At 48.0% G+C, this 18,018-nt stretch overlaps 1 protein-coding gene across 3 annotated transcripts in view; it reads right to left on the bottom strand.

The window, feature by feature from the left end:
• LOC135904544 (monocarboxylate transporter 12-B-like) overlaps window positions 1–18,018 on the bottom strand; it is a 65,832-nt gene that overhangs the window by 19,813 nt on the left and 28,001 nt on the right. For 2 of the 3 annotated variants that reach the window (XM_065435363.1, XM_065435364.1), the window contains exons 2-3: window positions 7,374–7,665; window positions 1,574–1,717 (exon numbers count right to left, since the gene is read on the bottom strand). In XM_065435363.1, the coding sequence (XP_065291435.1) occupies window positions 1,574–1,717; window positions 7,374–7,641 (412 nt within the window). In that variant the 5' untranslated portion in view covers window positions 7,642–7,665. The remainder of the gene's footprint in view (window positions 1–1,573; window positions 1,718–7,373; window positions 7,666–18,018) is intronic. The other variant, XM_065435365.1, reaches the window with a different exon arrangement.

Consider the following 18,018-nt stretch of genomic DNA (forward strand, 5'->3'; position numbering starts at 1 on the left):
TGCATTTAGAAAGGTACGGGGACCGTCAAAGGTGGAAAGTGTTACTGGCTCGACTTTCGCCATGTGCGTCCTTTATTTAGTATTTACCTAGAAACGTAGCGTTTCATATCCTTACAACGGGAGGCTTACGGCATTGCTATTCTTATACAATACCGAAGTTTTGGATTTTTGGACCTACATGTGATTGCAGAGCGTTTTAAGTGAGCAAAACTCTGGCGTTCTACACAGAACTTCACTGTTGTTGTTGTTGTTGTTGTCGTCCTGAGTGGCTGTGGCACATATCCCCAGTGGGGGATTGGCCATCAATCGTGTGGGTAAATTACATGTATACGGAAACAAGGAAGTTAAGATTTTGTAGGTTGGAGCTTAAAAAGTAAACGTTTTGTCTGTGGAGAAAAAAATAATCAGAAGAAAACCATGTATAGAAAGAAAAATGTAATCCTCTCGTAATACTGTGCACGAGAATGTTATCTTCTGTTTTGTCTTTTATACTGCACGAAGCTGTTATTTTCTAAGTTCCGCCTCTGCAACTATGTAATTCATAGCAAAACAAGAAATGCGACAAATCACTCAACCGGTTATCGCAGAAATAGCGCTCTTGCGGAGATCCGGTTATTAGGGACAGGACCTACAGCTTGCTCATTTATGCACCGTTTAGTAGCCACAGTCAGCGTCGAGTATTTTGAAGCTGGTGTTCTGCGCTGACATACTATGCCAATAATACAAATCGCACAACTGTGTTCTCTGTTTTCTCGCTAAATACTGGCCAAATGACCGAACTGTATTAATAACATCGTGAGGTGGTGTACTTGCACGCTGGGTGTGTGTCATTTGAGTGACAGGCGAATAATCGGAAGCTAAGCTACCATTTACCGATGCGATAACTCGTAGTAATTTTTATAATGACATATGTATGTTTCTTTCCTTTTACGAGAATTATACCCCAAGGTTATCATCACATCTTCGAAACTATTGTGTGAACAGGCACACTCGGGTATCATTTCTTCGCTTCCCATTTAACTGAAGTTCAGAAGAGAACTCTTGGTTTTCCAAAAGATGCCATTATGAAAGACGTGAAATCAACCTAGGTAGAAGGCGAATCCTGTTAAGCCGAAATAATTGTTCGCCCGCAGCCTGCCGCATTTTCCATTTCGCCCCACCACACGACCGATCTTACACGAAATACGGCGAGTCACTGCGGCTCTGAATTCGTGGTTCTCCTCCGCGTCCACCTTTTCCTCGTCCTACCATTTCCAAAGGGCTTCTATGCGGGCGCGCGTTTCTGAAAAACGACATTTTTATGAGGGCAGCTGAACAATGCCGTAGACAAGAGAAAGCTGAGGAGAAAAGTTTCGTCATATTGCAAGTAATTTTTAAAGCTGCACAAGTGGACTGGCGCACAGAGGTGACTTGTCTCCGGTCTGCAAGAGCTTTCAAATCTGCTCGGAATCTTCCCGAGCGACCTTCGAATGTGCACGTCACGCGCAAAACTAGAGCGAGAGAGGCAGACACGTGCTTACGCGGAAGCGAACACAGAGGAGAGCATCTACAAAGAAGAAGAATTGTGACCAACCTATGATGGTTCCCAGAACGACTGTAATTACCTGGACCCGAAAGACCAGGAAGCAGAGCATGCAGGCGCCGGACACCGTGAGCGATCCGATGATGGACAGCTCTCGCGTGTCCACCACCTTGTACACCACGCTGCACACGATGACTGCGAAGAGCAGAACGGCAGCATGTCACTCGGAGCGGTGTGGCAGAACTTGGCCTACACCGAATGTGTTGGTGTCAACCAGACATTAACAGTACGTCAACGCTTTCCCTGCGCTTTCTATCTTAGCTTGACAACACGCGGAAACAACAAACGCGTGTGAACCACGCGACAACATCTCTTGCAACGTTGTTCTAAGCTACAGAACCGTGTGCCATCGACAGCAGCGGTGCAAGCAATATTTCTAGTACACTGTATGTTACAAGTACGTCACAACGGCATCTGTGATGCATGTGTGGCGTGAACATACGCTCACAGTGGTTACATCAAGAGCAGCGCAGAGAGTGAACGCATATCGTTTGCGGAGGCTAGACGTGGGCAAGGGCAGATCGTGTCTATGTTGGCCACGGTGCAAGAATACATATGTGCTTCTTACGCCGTGATGTTGGCGGTGACGGACTCGTCGCGGTGCCGAACGCTGCGATCGTGATCAGCGACTCGCAGGCGGCAATCCGCGGCTTCGCGCGCGGTCGTGTCTCGCGGGAAGCGGCCCGCATACTCCAAATTTCTGACGACGGCGACTCGTCGTCGCCCTCGCAACGCCAAAATTCTGCGGTCTTCCTCCTCTGGACCCCGGCACATACCGATGTTCCGCTCGCGCGCAACGAGGCGGCCCACGCCACGGCTCGTGGTCTCACACGCCGAGCCGCCGCTGATTATGTGGCCGCCTCCGCCCCCGAGAGCGGGGCATCGGACCTGCCGGATCGGGACACTACAACAGAAACACAACAAGAAGCACACTGGGCGTGGGGCGATCGCCTAACCACGTTCAGAGACCTCACCCAACACTACAGACTCGAAAGACGCACATTCCCGCCACCGCACGACAAATTGAACAGGAACGAGGCCGTAACGTTACGCTTGCCCCAAACACACACCTACCCTAGCCCCGCTATCTTACACCACTGCTATCCGCGTTTATATTCAACAGACGCGTGTAAAACATGCGGACAGAGAGCAACGCTGCGACACATGCTCTGGGGGTGTGCCGGCAACAACGGTAATCAGACCAGCTCCGTTGGCGACGCGTCCATAATCGCGGCCGTTGCCAGGGTGGGAGAAGGCTCGAGCTCGCTTCTTCCCGACGCCGCCCCGGATGCGGGAGCCGCCGGGGACCTTCTCCGTAGGCGTCGCCGCCGCTGGGAGGCGGCTATCAGAAGTTCAGAGCTGGCAGACCAGCTCTGGGCCGTCCGGCAAGCCGAAGATGCCGCTCGAGTCCAAGGACTTCGAGCCGTCACCTGAGGCCACCACAGCAAGCACTGCCGGACTATTCTTTATTAAAGTTTCTTCTTCTTCTTGGCGGTGACGCTCCCCTTTTGAAATGATGCGTTCGCAGCACTTGAAATATTTCAATCTAGGCTATTTATGAACAAACTTGAAAAAAAATTATTGCGGTAGAGCGCTCCTTATAGAGGGCACGTAACAACTCCCAGCGTGTAACCAAAATTTCCTATGAGGCCTGGTGAGGGGCTCTTTAAGGCATCGTATAGTCAACAGAGGACGTGTATCTTATGTCGCGTTTGGTGATGTCAGCTTTAGGAAGCAAACACGAAACAACTCGGTAGGAAATGTCCAGATATAAAGTCCATGTTTCTTCCAGGAAAGCTGAGCAGATTTTTGCGATATGCGACGACAGGTTGCATGGTGAGGCGAAACAAACAAACAAACAAACAAACAAACAAACAAACAAACAAACAAACAAACAAACAAACAAACAAACAAACAAACAAACAAACAAACAAACAAACAAAGCTTTGTGTACTTAGATTTAGATTCGCGTTAATCGAAATTCAGCGATCCACGACGGCGTCTGTTGTAACCCCTTGAGCAGTTTCGGGCTGTTAAATTCCACAATTTAATTTTAATCACATATTCGCATGACGAGTACAAAACTTCAAATAGGGAACGTACACCATCTCCTTCTCGCCGTCGTTTACAGTGCATCAGAATAGGTCTAAACGTCACATATATAGTCGCAATAAACATATGCAGACTTATTATTCGTGTCACAAGTACCGTGATGCCGCAATCTAATAGGTACCATGACGTGACTTTCTCAACAATTTCTTTTTCGCCAGTACCAGTTTAGAATTCGTTACCATCTTGACGTAATAACTCTGCGGAAACCTGCAAGGTGGAGAGCGCAAATTAACAAAGGGAAAATGAAACATCCACCCAAACGTGGCTAAGTGCTACAAAGGAAACCCATACGGCTTCTCGAAAGAAAGGCTTCGCAGTTAAAGAAAAATTCGGACCAGGACGAATTTTTCTTCAACTGCGAAGCCTTTCTTTCGAGGAACCCGTATGGGTTTCCTTTGTAGCACTTAGCTACGTTTGGGTGGATGTCTCATTTTCCCTTTGTTAATTTGCGCTCTCCACCTTGCGGGTTTCCGCAGAGTTATTACGTCAAACTCTTGCCTCTGCTTCTGAGTTGTTGATAAATTCGACTTCGCCTGCCATCTGCTAGCCGCCTAGTTAGCTCAGATGGTAGAGCGGCTGCCCCGGAAGGGCGGTGGTGCTGGGCTCGAGTCCCGGACCAGGACGAATTCTTCTTCAACTGCAAAGCTTTTCTTTTGAGGAACCCGTATGGGTTTCCTTTGTAGCACTTAGCTACGTTTGGGTGGATGTTTCCTTTTCCATTTATTCATTACCATCTTGTATAAAGTACTACCCACCCCTGGGTCTTTCCGTTGCAAGTTATGCCATCTGATTTTCGGTCTTTGCAGTTTGAACCATGTTGTTTTTTAGCACTGCTTGTTTATATTTAGGTTTTGTGTCAGATCTTACATCGTGTGCATCAGGTAGACCTTTCCTAAATCTTAGAATAAGACGGTAGGTCATGGGTGGACGAAAAGAAACGGTCCACTTCTGAGGCAGACGTTTTATCATGAAACCTTCCAGAGGGCGGAAGACGCGCACCTGATATGTACAGTTGAAGAGGGTGAGGGTTATGCACAGTGTGCACAACATTGACCAATTTCGGAGATTCTAATAACGTTTTGCTATCGTCCGATTACGTGAAAAAAAAGCTAATTCCTTATTAGTAGTTTTAAGGCTTGGCTGTTTTTCGAAAGTTAGAGGCTACGTTTGTAGACACTGGATGCATTTGTTTGGAACAAATTGTGCGTTGTTCTTTATGCAGAGTCGTTTTCCGGGCTTTAAAGAAGATATATGCAAAATACATGCAGAATATAAGAGCGCCACATCGTGCTTATTCGTCTGCTGTGAAGTGCTCTGTTGGCCGGACATCCATCGTTCTGAAATTGCCCCGTGCATCGAGTGGTGCATAAGAGGGGATCAGGCGACGACGACTGTTATTCGCCTCTTTTTCACCGAGAATGGGGGTTTGCTTCATGGACAACCAGCTGCGCTTCATTCAAGGCGCTCGTATGTTTACGGCGTTGTTTATGGCCTCGAAACGCAAACTACCGAATCATACGTTGTACTTGCCTTGTACAAAGTGACTTCTCTTGTATTCAACCGGATACATTTGGCGATTGTTCGTGAAACGAATCTCTGGTGATTTCACACTACCACTCAGGTCGTTATGAAGCTTCGGCGAGCTTGTATCCCCATCCCCCTTTCTTCCCCTTTCTTCCCCTCTCCCATATCATCTGGCTCTTCGGTAATAAATTTTAGGATGCTCCTTTTTACCAAGAGCCTCCCCACAAATGATAATAATGGATTAGTAACATTCTCAATCAACCGTATCGGGGTGCTTTGGATTTTCACAAAGATTGGATTTACCGCGTGTCGCGTGGCTCGAAAAATAATATTGGGAATAAATTTTCCATATTATTTTTTCTGTCGTTGTATTAAGTTGTGATCATCGGTCATCTGCCTTGCAAGACATCGCGTGGCCCTGGAGTGTAGCGTGAAAACAGTCCGCTTGGTTCAAGAAATTCAGGAGAGAACGATAGGCCGGATAGAGGCCTATTGCACACACATTCACACAGTTAGACGCTAACTTGAAACTGCTTATTATTGACAGTCTTTACAGGCAAACAAGTACCAAGCATAGATGGCCTAAAGCAAATAATAAAAAAAGAAGGAATAAAAGACGAAAAAAAGAAAGACCGATAAACCGACAATACTGACTGTCCATTCCAGAGAGCGTGTGCCAATCTTTCTTCGCCCCTTTCCTATGTCCCTTCCGGCGTGCCACAAGGTAGCGTTCTTGGGCTGCGACTATTCTTAATATACATTAACGATCCTCGTAATAGCTTAGCATCCTGAGTGCGAATATTCACATACGACTGCATTATTTACCGCCCTATAACCGGCCCCGATGACCACCTCATTCTTCAAAACGACCTTCAGCTTATTTTGGATTGGTGTAACACTTGGTTAATGACTCTTAAATAATCTAAATGCAAAGTAATGTCTTTCACTCGTAAACACTCAATCTCCGATTTCCAATATAACGTAAATAATAAGGCAATTTGTACAGCTACTTTCTACAAATACTTAGGCATCAATCTCATACCAAGCCTTTCTTGGACCCATCACGTTACTACTATATGTGCTAATGCTTCAATATCACTGGGATACTTACGCCGAAACCTACGTAATTCGCCCTCCAACATCCGCAAGCTAGCTTATAAGAAGTTTGTTCGCCGCCAACTCGAATTTGCCTCTCCAATCTGGTCACCGCATCATAACAACCTAATCAGCTTACTAGACTCAGTTCAAAATAGGGCCGCCAGGTTTATCTCACGTAACTACACCTACTATTCCAGCATCTAACAAATAAAACTTGATATTTCACTTCAGCCACTAAGTATTCGACGTAATTTTGCGCTCATATCATTATTTCACAAGTACGTTCATACGGTTAGAAAATATTCTTTACGGCTTCAAGTCGCACCTTGCACATCTCGTAGATTATATAATCGTCTCAGCTTCACGCACACCTACGGGAACACTCATGCATTCAATTGGTCGGCGCTTCCTCGTGCCATTCGATTGTGGAACGGTCTTCCTGATTTCATCGTCTCCGAATCTAATCCCGATAACTTCCGCCAGCTCATCAGTTCATATTCCAGCGCCTAACTTCAATAAAGTGCATAATTTTCTTCAGTTTTCCAGTTATGTTCTTTCTTGTTTATGAGCTCATTATTTCGCTTATTATTCTTGTATTTTTCAGTATTGTTTAGTATTTGTACTGGAGTGGTTACATTTTTCTTAGATTTTTTATCGAAACAACTGTATCGTTTTTCTTTCTTCTAATGTGTACATTAGAAGAAAGCCTTTTATAAGATGTGTATACATTTTCCCACTGTCTATTAATACTGTATGTCTATTATGTTTTGTTATATGCCCTATATACTCTTTCAATCCTTCTGTAACGGCCCCCTCACCCAATGCCTCATACGATGCCTGTAAGGACAGTTTAAATAAATAAATAAATAAATAAATAAATAAATAAATAAATAAATAAATAAATAAATAAATAAATAAATCACAGTTGCCTGGGCTTAGTGAAGCTGCCTTAAATCAGCTTTTTGCTCAGGTATCCTTTCCATAAATTTGTATTATTGTTTGCAGAAACAGCGGTTATTTCAGCATTTGATCTTGAGTGTGACGTCTGGATGCTCACTAGTAAAGCTGGCCATCGTGTCCATGAGGCTGAAGGACCACGCGGCCTCCTGACGGCTCACGTTGAACACATCCAAGATGGCGACGAACAGGATGCCACTAGAGCGGTTCACCAGCGTGAGCCAGAAAAAGTTCCAGGCACACGCCACGCCCACTACCCAGCTGCGGAAGGTGTCCTGGTAAGGATTCGAGGGCGGCTGGCTCTGTGGCTGCTGCTGCTGGCCGGGCGCCGAGCTGGGACCTTTCTTCTCCAGGAGCCCGGTCGTCATGGCTGCCACCCTGCGTGTGCCAATCTGCAAAACAGGTGTCGTATAATTAACGGCCGCCGGAATATTCCTTCCAGGTTCGCGGCTAGGAACTACGCTGCAACGACGAACGGCCGCGTTGCTTCGAATTTCTTTGAGGCCTACATCATTACTTGTTATTGCTAAGTATGTGGCGAATTTCATGTGTGTATCAGTGCTTCTTCAACAGTGCTAAACGCGCCGTCGCGTTACGCGCGAACACAGGTGTCTAGAGGCGCAACGAGCAGGTGCACGGAACGAAGGCGCTTATTCACGTGAGAGTTCTTGTGCGAAAAGTTTTCGCAGGGGCAAAGGCCAGGCAACAGTGATCTAGGATATACGGAAGCTTTCATTGCCCATGACCCCCCCCCCTGGTTTGGCGCGGGTAATCGGTGTCCCGTCGCATATATTTGTGGATATATATACGAAGCTTATATTTGATACGAATGCAAGCACGCGTCTCTGGCATGGTCAAGTGGTTACGATATGTGTTATGATCAACTAGCTCAATTCAATATACTGTTCAAGTACAAGCACACGGGCTAATATATACCCTGTGATCGTGTGCACCTCTGGTCTACGTAAGTAATAATAAAAAATTCTCACATAGAGCCTGAACGCATAATGTCAACTCATTGGCGTCTCTAAAGCACACCGACCTGTTAATGGAATAACACATTATATTGAGGAGTTTTTTTATTTACTACATTTTCAATGATTTAGCCATTTGATATGCGCCATTAGGTGTGTGCCCGCTCTTTGCTAATCTTCCAGAATGGGTATGCGCCACTGTGACAAAAAGGGGGTAGAAGCATTAAATTTACATGTACGGCCAACGCAACAAAAGGGATACAGAAGTTGAGACATCCGCGGTCCACAAACGTAACCATTCCATCAGATTGTGCGTTAACTTTCTCGCCTCACAGACATCCAGAGAGAATATGGGCGTATAGGGAGGACGTCACGATTACATCACGTGACGTCATCGTGACGCACATTGTAACTTCAATAAAAAAAAATTGTCCAGCGGTAAGATCCGAACCACGGCCCCCAGGCGCAATAACCGTATACCTTAGCCACTGGGTCCTATTTGGCTCCTTCCTTTTTATGTTTGGTATTAATTGTATCAAGTGCAACGCTGTATGCGAGAACTTGAAAGCCGTGGCCAACACATCACACTCCGGCGACTACAAAAGGACCCAGAAAGATTGATGTGCATATCTTGCAGCACAGAAAAATGCAAGCGTTTTTTCATCTAAAAGAGCAGCAACGACAGTTCTGATCAACATGTGCACGGTGTCAGTCTGGTTGAAAATTCTTAGGTTGTACATGCCCTTCAAGTGTACAATCATTTGACTAAGCTGAAATTCAGAAGGAACAACAGGCTCAGAATTGCGGTCCAGCATGCTCGTTTTTCATAAACTGTGTAGTCTAATTAGGGAAAAAAGAAAGGAAACACGTCAAGTGGCACGTCACCGTTGTGGAGTGTAATCAAATATCTAATAGTATGCTAATTCAATTTGAAGGCTTTCTTCAGAGCTCTTCGCAACGCGTCCCAAAGCAATAGCGCATATTTGCACCTAGTGGAACCACGTAAATAAACAACGGGACGGGGAATACAAGCCGGTGCTTTGGCTGCAGCGACGTTCAATGTTTGTAAATTTACTCTGCCCACCCGTATCTACCTCACGGAGCCTTCGACAGCAGTCGCAGCTAAGGGGCAGCGAGTCGAAGACGAAAGCCGAAGGTTGCCGTGTGACCGCACTCAGTATTTGGCTTCCGTGGTTGGCGATGCGGTGGCAGTCTCGTAGACTGCGCAGCAGCATGCGAAGACATGGTACGAATGTTAGGGGAGCTCTGAAACCTTCTTGGCCGAACAGCATTCGCATGGCAGGAACAACTGTTCCACACTTCTGCTATGGAGCTGTCACGGCAGCACACACGCACAAAAAAATCTATGGGGGCACCAAAGCGATTCTTATGGTCTGTAAATGCGAGAGCATTCCTTATCTCCCTGAGTTACGTCGCTGAGTTTAGTGCTGCTGCGCTGAACGTGCACCTCCTGGATGAAGTCTCCCATGACTAGCAGGTGCGGCGGCGTAGAGCCGAAGGCAGATTCCTGCACACGAACGCTGCCGTTTGAGACAGATGCGGCGCCACGAGTCCCATTTCAATGAACTGCACAGCGCGCGTCCCTCCGTCTGCACCGAAGCAGTCCCCCGAGCTGGACGGGTCGTATAGTCCTGGCTTCGCATACATGGCGACGCCGGCAGCAACGTTGTTGGGTCGCTGAGCGGCGCACGCGAACGAGTATCCCGTGCTCTCTCTCTCCTGTCATCCGATCTCATCCATGTCTCCGTCAGGCAAATTATGTCGCCTCTGTTGATGTTCACATCGCGCGGCACGTCGTTCATGTGTTTCGATAGAGAACGCAAGTTGAGGCACGCGTCAAGGCATGCTGCCCGATTTGCCACGCGCTCTGTCGCGGGTCGAGGTGGCGCTTGGTCCAGCAATCCACCAAGCCCATTAACGAGTACGCCCGGCAGTAGGAATGAAGGAACAAGGATTTATTTTACGTTATTTACACTGGCTCCAGACACGGAAGCCCACTCCATGTAGGAACATATTAAACGTCTGAGTTCGCATCAGGACGCGTCAGCCAACACTCTGCACCTCAAGTCTTCACTTTTAATCCCGTCGTCTTCCCTAGATGACTGGAACAACGTATCGGATGACTGTATCGCGTCCAATCACAATGGTCGAATCGGTCGCAATATCCCGCCCATGATATCGCACCGCTCCGCCGAACTCCACCTCCGATGTTGCGCCTTAGCCCCTCATATCGCCTAAGCGCGTAGCAATCTAGGAATCCGAGGTCGCAGCCGTTCCCATGGCAGCATTCGACGTTGTCCCTTTTCATCAATTAGTTCAGGTTTTCAGGTTCAGGTACAGGAGTCTTTTGTTGACCCATCGACAGTCGGACTCAACGCTGCGTCGGCTTCTGGATAGGCGCTGATGAAAAGGGAGGTTGCCTCGTGGCAGACGTCTAAGCAACGCTCATCGCCGTGTTCAGCAGCTTGCACTGCGTCGTGCGCCATGTAATGAATTGCCCGCCTGGCGGAACCCAGCCGCGTGCCCTGCCGCGAAGATGTTCATAATTGTCGTAGCATAGTTGCTAGCGCGAACAAAGCTAACGGAAAGAAAAGTTTTCACAGGACAGAGCGCTAGGCTTCAACTGTCAAAATTTTATTCGGATAACATGCAAAGGGGCCACCAGACGCTCGGATAAGTGCGCAGACGTACAGACGGAAGTGCCACAAATGAGATAACCAAAAGCGCAACGAAGCGGATAAGCGCCCACAACACGCCGTTACAAATCACTGATGACAAAGCTCTCCTCAAGGTAAAGTCAACCACAAAAACTTACGGACCACGGGATCGCAGAAAACGTTCAATTTCTGGGCAGCCTGTAAGAATAGTCAGCAAAACCGAATATCACAATGGTGTTCACATGTACCGGTAAGGGCTGTAAATGCGAATACTAGGCTGCGTCGTAAGGCTGCGCAGATATTAAGATTTTTCTCAGATCTCGTGTTCCGTAAAATTTTTTGGTTGACTGCACAACACTTCTTTATTGGTGAGTGCCAGAGATGGTACGCTTACGCATTCATGCTTTAATGAAATAAATTAAATTATGGGGTTTTACGTGCCAAAACCACGATTTGATTATCGAGGCACGCCATAGTGGGGGACTCCGGAATAATTTGCACCTCCAGGGGTTCTTCAACGTGCACCTATACCAAAGTACGTGGGTGTTTTCGCATTCCACCCTCATCGAAATACGGCCGCCGTGGCCAGGATTCGATCCGGCGACTTCATGATTAGCAGCCCAACACTATAGCCACTAAATGCTTTAATGAAGCGTTTAAAAGATGCTGTGCAACTAAATGCGATGTGTATGATTGTGTTTAACCCGTTTTACGTCTCAAAATGGCAAAGGGCATTCCTTAGGTGCCTCCCACAAGGCACCCCCTCTCCATCAGTGCCCGTCCACACGTCGACGCAGCCCTGTCGCCGACCGCTGACGGGTCGACAAAGGAGCTCCACTCAAGGCGATAATGACCGCCGGATTCTTTAGACGCGGTAACCAACGTGAAGGGTCGCTGCAAGCTGACCGACACTAATTGATGAAAGGGGCCAAGGTCGAGGACTACCGTGGGAACTGCGTCGACTTGAATTGCCCAAATTGCCGCGTGGTTACCGGTGCTGACATATGGGCAAAGACTTGGAGGCTGATAAAGAAGCTTGAGAACAAGTTAAGGAAAGAGCTATGGAATGAACAATGCTAGGCATAACGTTAAGAGACAGAAAGAGGGCAGTTTGGATCAGAGAGAAAACGGGTATAGCCGATATACTAATTGACATTAAGAGAAAAAAAAAATGGAGCTGGGCAGGTCATGTAATGCGCAGGTTAGATAACTGTTGGACCATTAGGGTTACAGAATGAGTACCAAGAGAAGGGAAGCGCAGTCGAGGACGGCAGAAGACAAGGTGGGGCGATGAAATTAGGAAAGTCGCGGGCGCTATAGTTGGAATCGGTTGGCGCAGGACAGGGGTAATTGGAGATCGCAGGGAGATGTCTTCGTCCTGCAGTGGACGTGAAATGGGCTGCTGCTGCTGCTGCTGCTGCTGCTGCTGTTGTTGATGATGATGATGATGATGGTGGTGGTGATGATGATAATGCCTCGTAGGCGGGGGCGATTGTGCAACATGGAGGCGGAGTACGGTGCAACGTCGGGAGAGGGATTTTGCGAGTGGTTAGACGATTCTGATTGGCCGAGATCGGGCGACTCACAGTGTGATGCATGAGGACGCCTCATTGAAAATTTCCTACTGTCGACAGGTACCTACCTCTTCAATAAGAAGGAGCCTACCTTCTACAGCACCAGACACAATACGTTTCTTGTAATAGACTCCTTCACTCCCACCGCATTTCTAATGGTGAGTGACCAAAAATCCGTATAGAATTCATCACTATCTGATCGTTTTAAATACGGCAGAACAATTGGGACATAATCCTTATCGGCCTCGGTGGAAGCTAGAGGGTGCTTACTGGGAATGATATCGGGAACTTACATACGTATCTCGAAATTCTCTTAATAACCTAAGTATGGATAATGCGGTGTCATTTGTTATGCTGTAATAATTGATGTAGCGATAAACTGTATACAGCAAACGCACGGTTACACAACCACGAAACGAATCCCTTGGTGGAATGACGCGTGTAACATGCGCGGAAAAATCAAAATAAAGCTTGGGGTCTTTTGCGTCGTTCACCAACGACAGAAAACCTGACAAATTTTAGACAAATGAAATCAAAACGGCCGCGCACACGACGTCAAGCACGCAGGGAAAGTTGGGAACCAATTCTTGCACGGATGAGGTCAAGGTCACTCACTCACTCACTCACTCGCTCACTCGCTCACTCGCTCACTCACTCGCTCACTCACTCACTCGCTCACTCGCTCGCTCACTCGCTCACTCGCTCACTCACTCGCTCACTCACTCACTCACTCGCTCACTCGCTCGCTCACTCGCTCACTCGCTCGCTCACTCACTCACTCGCTCGCTCGCTCGCTCACTCACTCACTCACTCACTCACTCACTCACTCACTCACTCACTCACTCACTCACTCACTCACTCACTCACTCACTCACTCACTCACTCACTCACTCACTCACTCACAGAGAGAAATATTTTCCCCGAATTTATAACGAGCGTGCTCCGCTACATCCTGCGCTGCTCCTTGGAAGAGATTCCCTTTTTAAAACAGGTCCAGTGATGGCATTCGTCAGCGAAGTTGACGCATTGCAAATTATATTTACACAGGGCCACTGAGTACTATCACATGCTTGCCGCGCTCTCCCTTACATGAAAGGAAGGGATCACCTCATAAATGTCCCTGGTCTCCCTGTACGTTCTTCGGCAGGTGTGCGACTATTGCTGAGGCGAAGCGATAACCTCCAGCCTTGCATAAATAGACAGCAATTTAGACTATCTCACGATCAATCGCAGGCACTTTTCTCATCTTGTTTATCTCCCGCCGCAGTCAACTTTTAAAAGTTTGACGGTTTCGTAACCAGTATGAACGTGGGAGAAACATAGACAGCGAATTCGATGCAGAGAATGGAAACAAACAAAACCATGTAGATTGAGAAGAAAGAAATTGGAAGAGAAAATCTGTGCGATAACATAAAGAGCAGTGTCTTGCTATTTGATGCTCGAGCTTGTTGCCTATGGACGAAAACAAACCGGAGTAAATATTCGCAACAGGATGAGGCATGTGTATGCTTCAGCAAAAATGCGGAGAGCATTCAACACATCCTAGCGGAATGCCAAGGGTTTTCCCCCAGCAAGACCCGAAGGTGACGGACACTTCCAGAAGCGCTTGGATTTAAAGTGCACGAAAGCATCAACCGGTCGGCAGCCGAGATAAGCAAGAGAAGCTTAGAGTGTTGGTAGAGAAACAGCAGGGAAGAAATTGATACGACCGGATCCGTTCCAGATACAAGGTAGGTAGAGAAGTTCTGAGAAAAAAAAAAAAAAGATTATGGAGATCTATGCAAAAATGATGAATGAAACAAAAAGAAACATGTATAGCACACCTGATTAAATTAAAACCTTATTTGTCCCTGCTCCCTTTCAAAGGGCGTGCCAACAAATCATCATCATCATCGATAGGGCACCCAACTGCGCCCACTCCTCATCGTAAACGACTTTGTGGGCCGCATTAGCGCTGACATATGCGATGGGCTCCACCGGATGTTTTATTAAACGCTCGAGTTCTTGCAGTTTCTTTCTCTGCCTTGATTTAATGCACGCGAAGTTCTGAACGAAGCCTGCTCACGCCCTCGCATTGCGCGCACGTGAAGCATGGGCAGCACGTCCTGCGAGCGCTGTGTGCCCGCCGCAATATTTGGCACCCCAATCGGCGTAATGACTCGGGTGTGCATCTCGCACGGCCATTACGCACTCGTCGGGCAGTCGGAGGATCCGACGCCCATTCCGACTAACGGACTGCGCGCCTCTCCAGGGTCGCGTCTCTACAAGTAACGGTAAAACGGAGAGGGGGACACGCCGCGTCCTTGCGAGCAGTCGTCCTCATTCCTCTCGGCTTGATTCCTTCTCGTTTCGCGGCAGCGAGCGCGATAACAGCTCGCGCAACGTTGGCGGCAGAGGCGCGTGCAGTAAAGCAGGCAAACGAGTCGAGGGCGGTCTTCGCGTGTCCATTGGCCTTTTCCTGGTGGGCATCTGGCCAGAAGAGATAAACAAAAAAAGAAAGCGACAGGCGTGAAATGACGCGCCGTCGGCGTCCTTCGCGTGCGTCGGAAGCCGAAAAAAGGCTACTTTGCCGCGGAAACCTTATCCGAGGCTCGGGAACAAACTGTAGCTTATCTGCAGCAGTTCGCCGCCCACTGATTGGCCGGTAGAAACGAATCGAGCGGGAGCTCCGCTCCATCGCCTCGCGCCAAGGACGCCGCCGCTGTAGCCGACCGAATGCGTCAACGCATCGCAGAGCGGACGCTGCCAGGCTAAATCCTAGCAGTTTCCACTTTGTCTCGCATGCTGCCATATGACAGACAACCAACGTATCGCATACATGCAATGATTTCCGCAGAAAGCACACTGCCCCAAAAGTTGGATAAGCATCTGAGCATGTGCTGGTGGGCTAGTTGGTTAAGCATGATTACAAAGACCGCGCCGAACAAAACAACGCACGAAGAAGGGGAACACGAGACAGCACGTAGGCGCACTAACAGCAGCTACTTGACAGCAGCTATATATTACTATGTCAAGAAATAAAACACTCAGTTGTTAGTGCGCCTACGTGCTGTCTCGTGTTCCCCTTCTTCGTGTGTTGTTTTGTTCGGCGCCGTCTTTGTAATCATGGATAAGCATGCCACGGAGTGACTATACTTTCATTAGTCATATGATAAGAAGCCAACAAACACTGACACCAAGGACAACATAGGGGAAATTACTTGTGCTTAATAAATTAAATAAAGAAACTATAAATTAATGGAAATTTTGAAAGTGGATGAAAAAACAACTTGCCGCAGGTGGGGAACGATCGCACAACCTTCGCATTTCGCGTGCGATGCTCTACCAATTGAGCTACCGCAGCGCCCTTTCCCCACCTACTTTCTCGGGTATTTATGTTTTCCTAGTAGAACCCTGGGAGTGTTAGCCAGCGCCACCACTCACGGACCTTGGGGGCGAATGTGAAATATCCTTCCTGCCGCAAGCGAAATGCGAAGGTTGTGGCATCGTTCCCCACCTGCGACAAAGTTGTTTTTTCATCCACTTTCGTTTCCATTAATTTATCGTTTCTTTATTTCATTTATTAAGCATAAGTAATTTCTCCTATGTTGCCCTGGGTGTCAGTGTTGGCTTATGACATGACTAATAAATATCGGGCCCCTCTGTTAAGCCATTTTCTTCTCGTTTATACGTTCATTAGGTATGTTAGGTATGCTGTGGTATGGTGCTCATACCCATCGTGCTGATTTGCCTGTTGTAATGCACGACGAATATTATGAAACATTATTAAAGCCTTAAGGGTTCGTTAAGAAACCTGGGGACGTATTGTGCGACGATCACTTTCGGCGATAGTATCGACGTCAGGCACGCTGATTGGTCGGTTGAGCAAAATCGGATGAGCTCATTGGCTTGTTGAGCCCTACGTCGCGTGAAGGCGATAGTATCGCCGAAGTGATCGTCGCAGAATACGTCCCCTGGTACCGGTTTTTAGCGACTCGCTTGCAGGGTAAATCTGCCTTGAACGAAACTTATCTTCCCCACCAGGGCAAACAATAACGGCAAGAAAAGACGTGCTTCTAGGCTGGAGGCATTCGAGACGGGCGTGAATACCCAACTTCGGCAGCTGTAAAGCAGCACAGGGTGATTAGCATCGCCTGTTGTCGCTTTCGGAGATGCATGCCTGCACCGGGCGATATCCCCGCAAAGTACGACGCTGCATGCGGATAGCTGGCCGCAGTGTTCGTCGCCCGACAGGAGGTCAGGGACTCGCGGGGCCGATTGCTCGCGGAGAAACCGAAAGCGATAATCTGGCAGCACCAAGAAAGCATCGAACTTTCAACCGCATCGCGTTTCAAAAGAAAAAAATATACGGGTCCCACGCACTGTGGGAATCGGTTTAAGTAAAGCGTTCCTCGGTGTTGCCGAGGTACGCTGTCCTTATTTGCAAGTAAAGAGCACTGAACGAAGCTGGACACGTTTTCACTGGAAAAGGCCTCGCGCAATGCGAAATTGCGCCATTCGAGCACTGCAGACGCGTCCGACAGAAGCGCCACAATCTACTACACGGGCTGCACACTGAACAGAACTCGTACCACGGCATGAATCGTTTCTCAAACCGTACGTACCTAATTGTGTGCATGCAGCCGTAAACGGTGCATGCAGACGTGTTGTAGACGTGTTGTAAGTACGGTGCATGCAAGTACGTGTTGTACCTCGAAACTCGAGTTGCGAAGCCCCAGGTACAGTACTCAGCGTTCGAAACACGATAAGGGTCCGCACGACGGCTGGCACTTCCAAAGCGGTAGCTTTAAGGCTCCCGTTGCGCAGTGAACACGGCGTCGGCGGCGATGAGCGCGAGTTGACCGTGAGCGAAACGCCAAACACAGCGCGCGCTGCGCGTCTGTACTCCGTTTCAGACATTATATAGGTGCAACGCTGTGGAAGCTACGCAGGAAGTTCGGTGACGAAAATGTACCACTCTGCGCGTTCCGCCCATGCCTGCTGCACGCCAAAGGCGTATGCTCGCGCGAGCGTGCACGTGAGGCTGCCGGGGCGGGCTGCCAATAAAAAACCCGAAAAGAAACGCAATTAAAAACAAATTGATCTAGAACAACGCATTAGATAACCGCATACCACAGTTTCTTTGTTTCGAAGTATTAAAACGGTTTTCATTCAATACTGAGAGTCTTTATAGAACAGTTTCGCACGATTGTGATCAAGAACATCAAACTGTTTCTCAGTGGGCACGTAGCCACTGCAAAAAATATTTCTAGCCTCCACAGCGTTGCACCTGATGTCGGTAACGGAGACCCGCGGCAGCGCCGGCTGTGCGTGGGAAAGAAAAAAGAGCGAGAAAGCTCGCCTTCGTGCATAGCGTTCGCCGCAAGCTTTTATCGGTAAACATTGGTGGCGTAAGCTGCAGTTGCCAGAAAGTGTGAGAAGCAGTCAGGGGCCCTGCAATGCTATTACGTCATACTCTTAAAGGGTGAAGCGTCTCCCAAGTTTTGAAGCGAAAAGCGTCACTACGCTAGTCAACACCG

The sequence above is a fragment of the Dermacentor albipictus genome, chromosome 2 (genome assembly GCF_038994185.2).
Source record: "Dermacentor albipictus isolate Rhodes 1998 colony chromosome 2, USDA_Dalb.pri_finalv2, whole genome shotgun sequence".
Lineage (NCBI taxonomy): Eukaryota > Metazoa > Arthropoda > Arachnida > Ixodida > Ixodidae > Dermacentor > Dermacentor albipictus.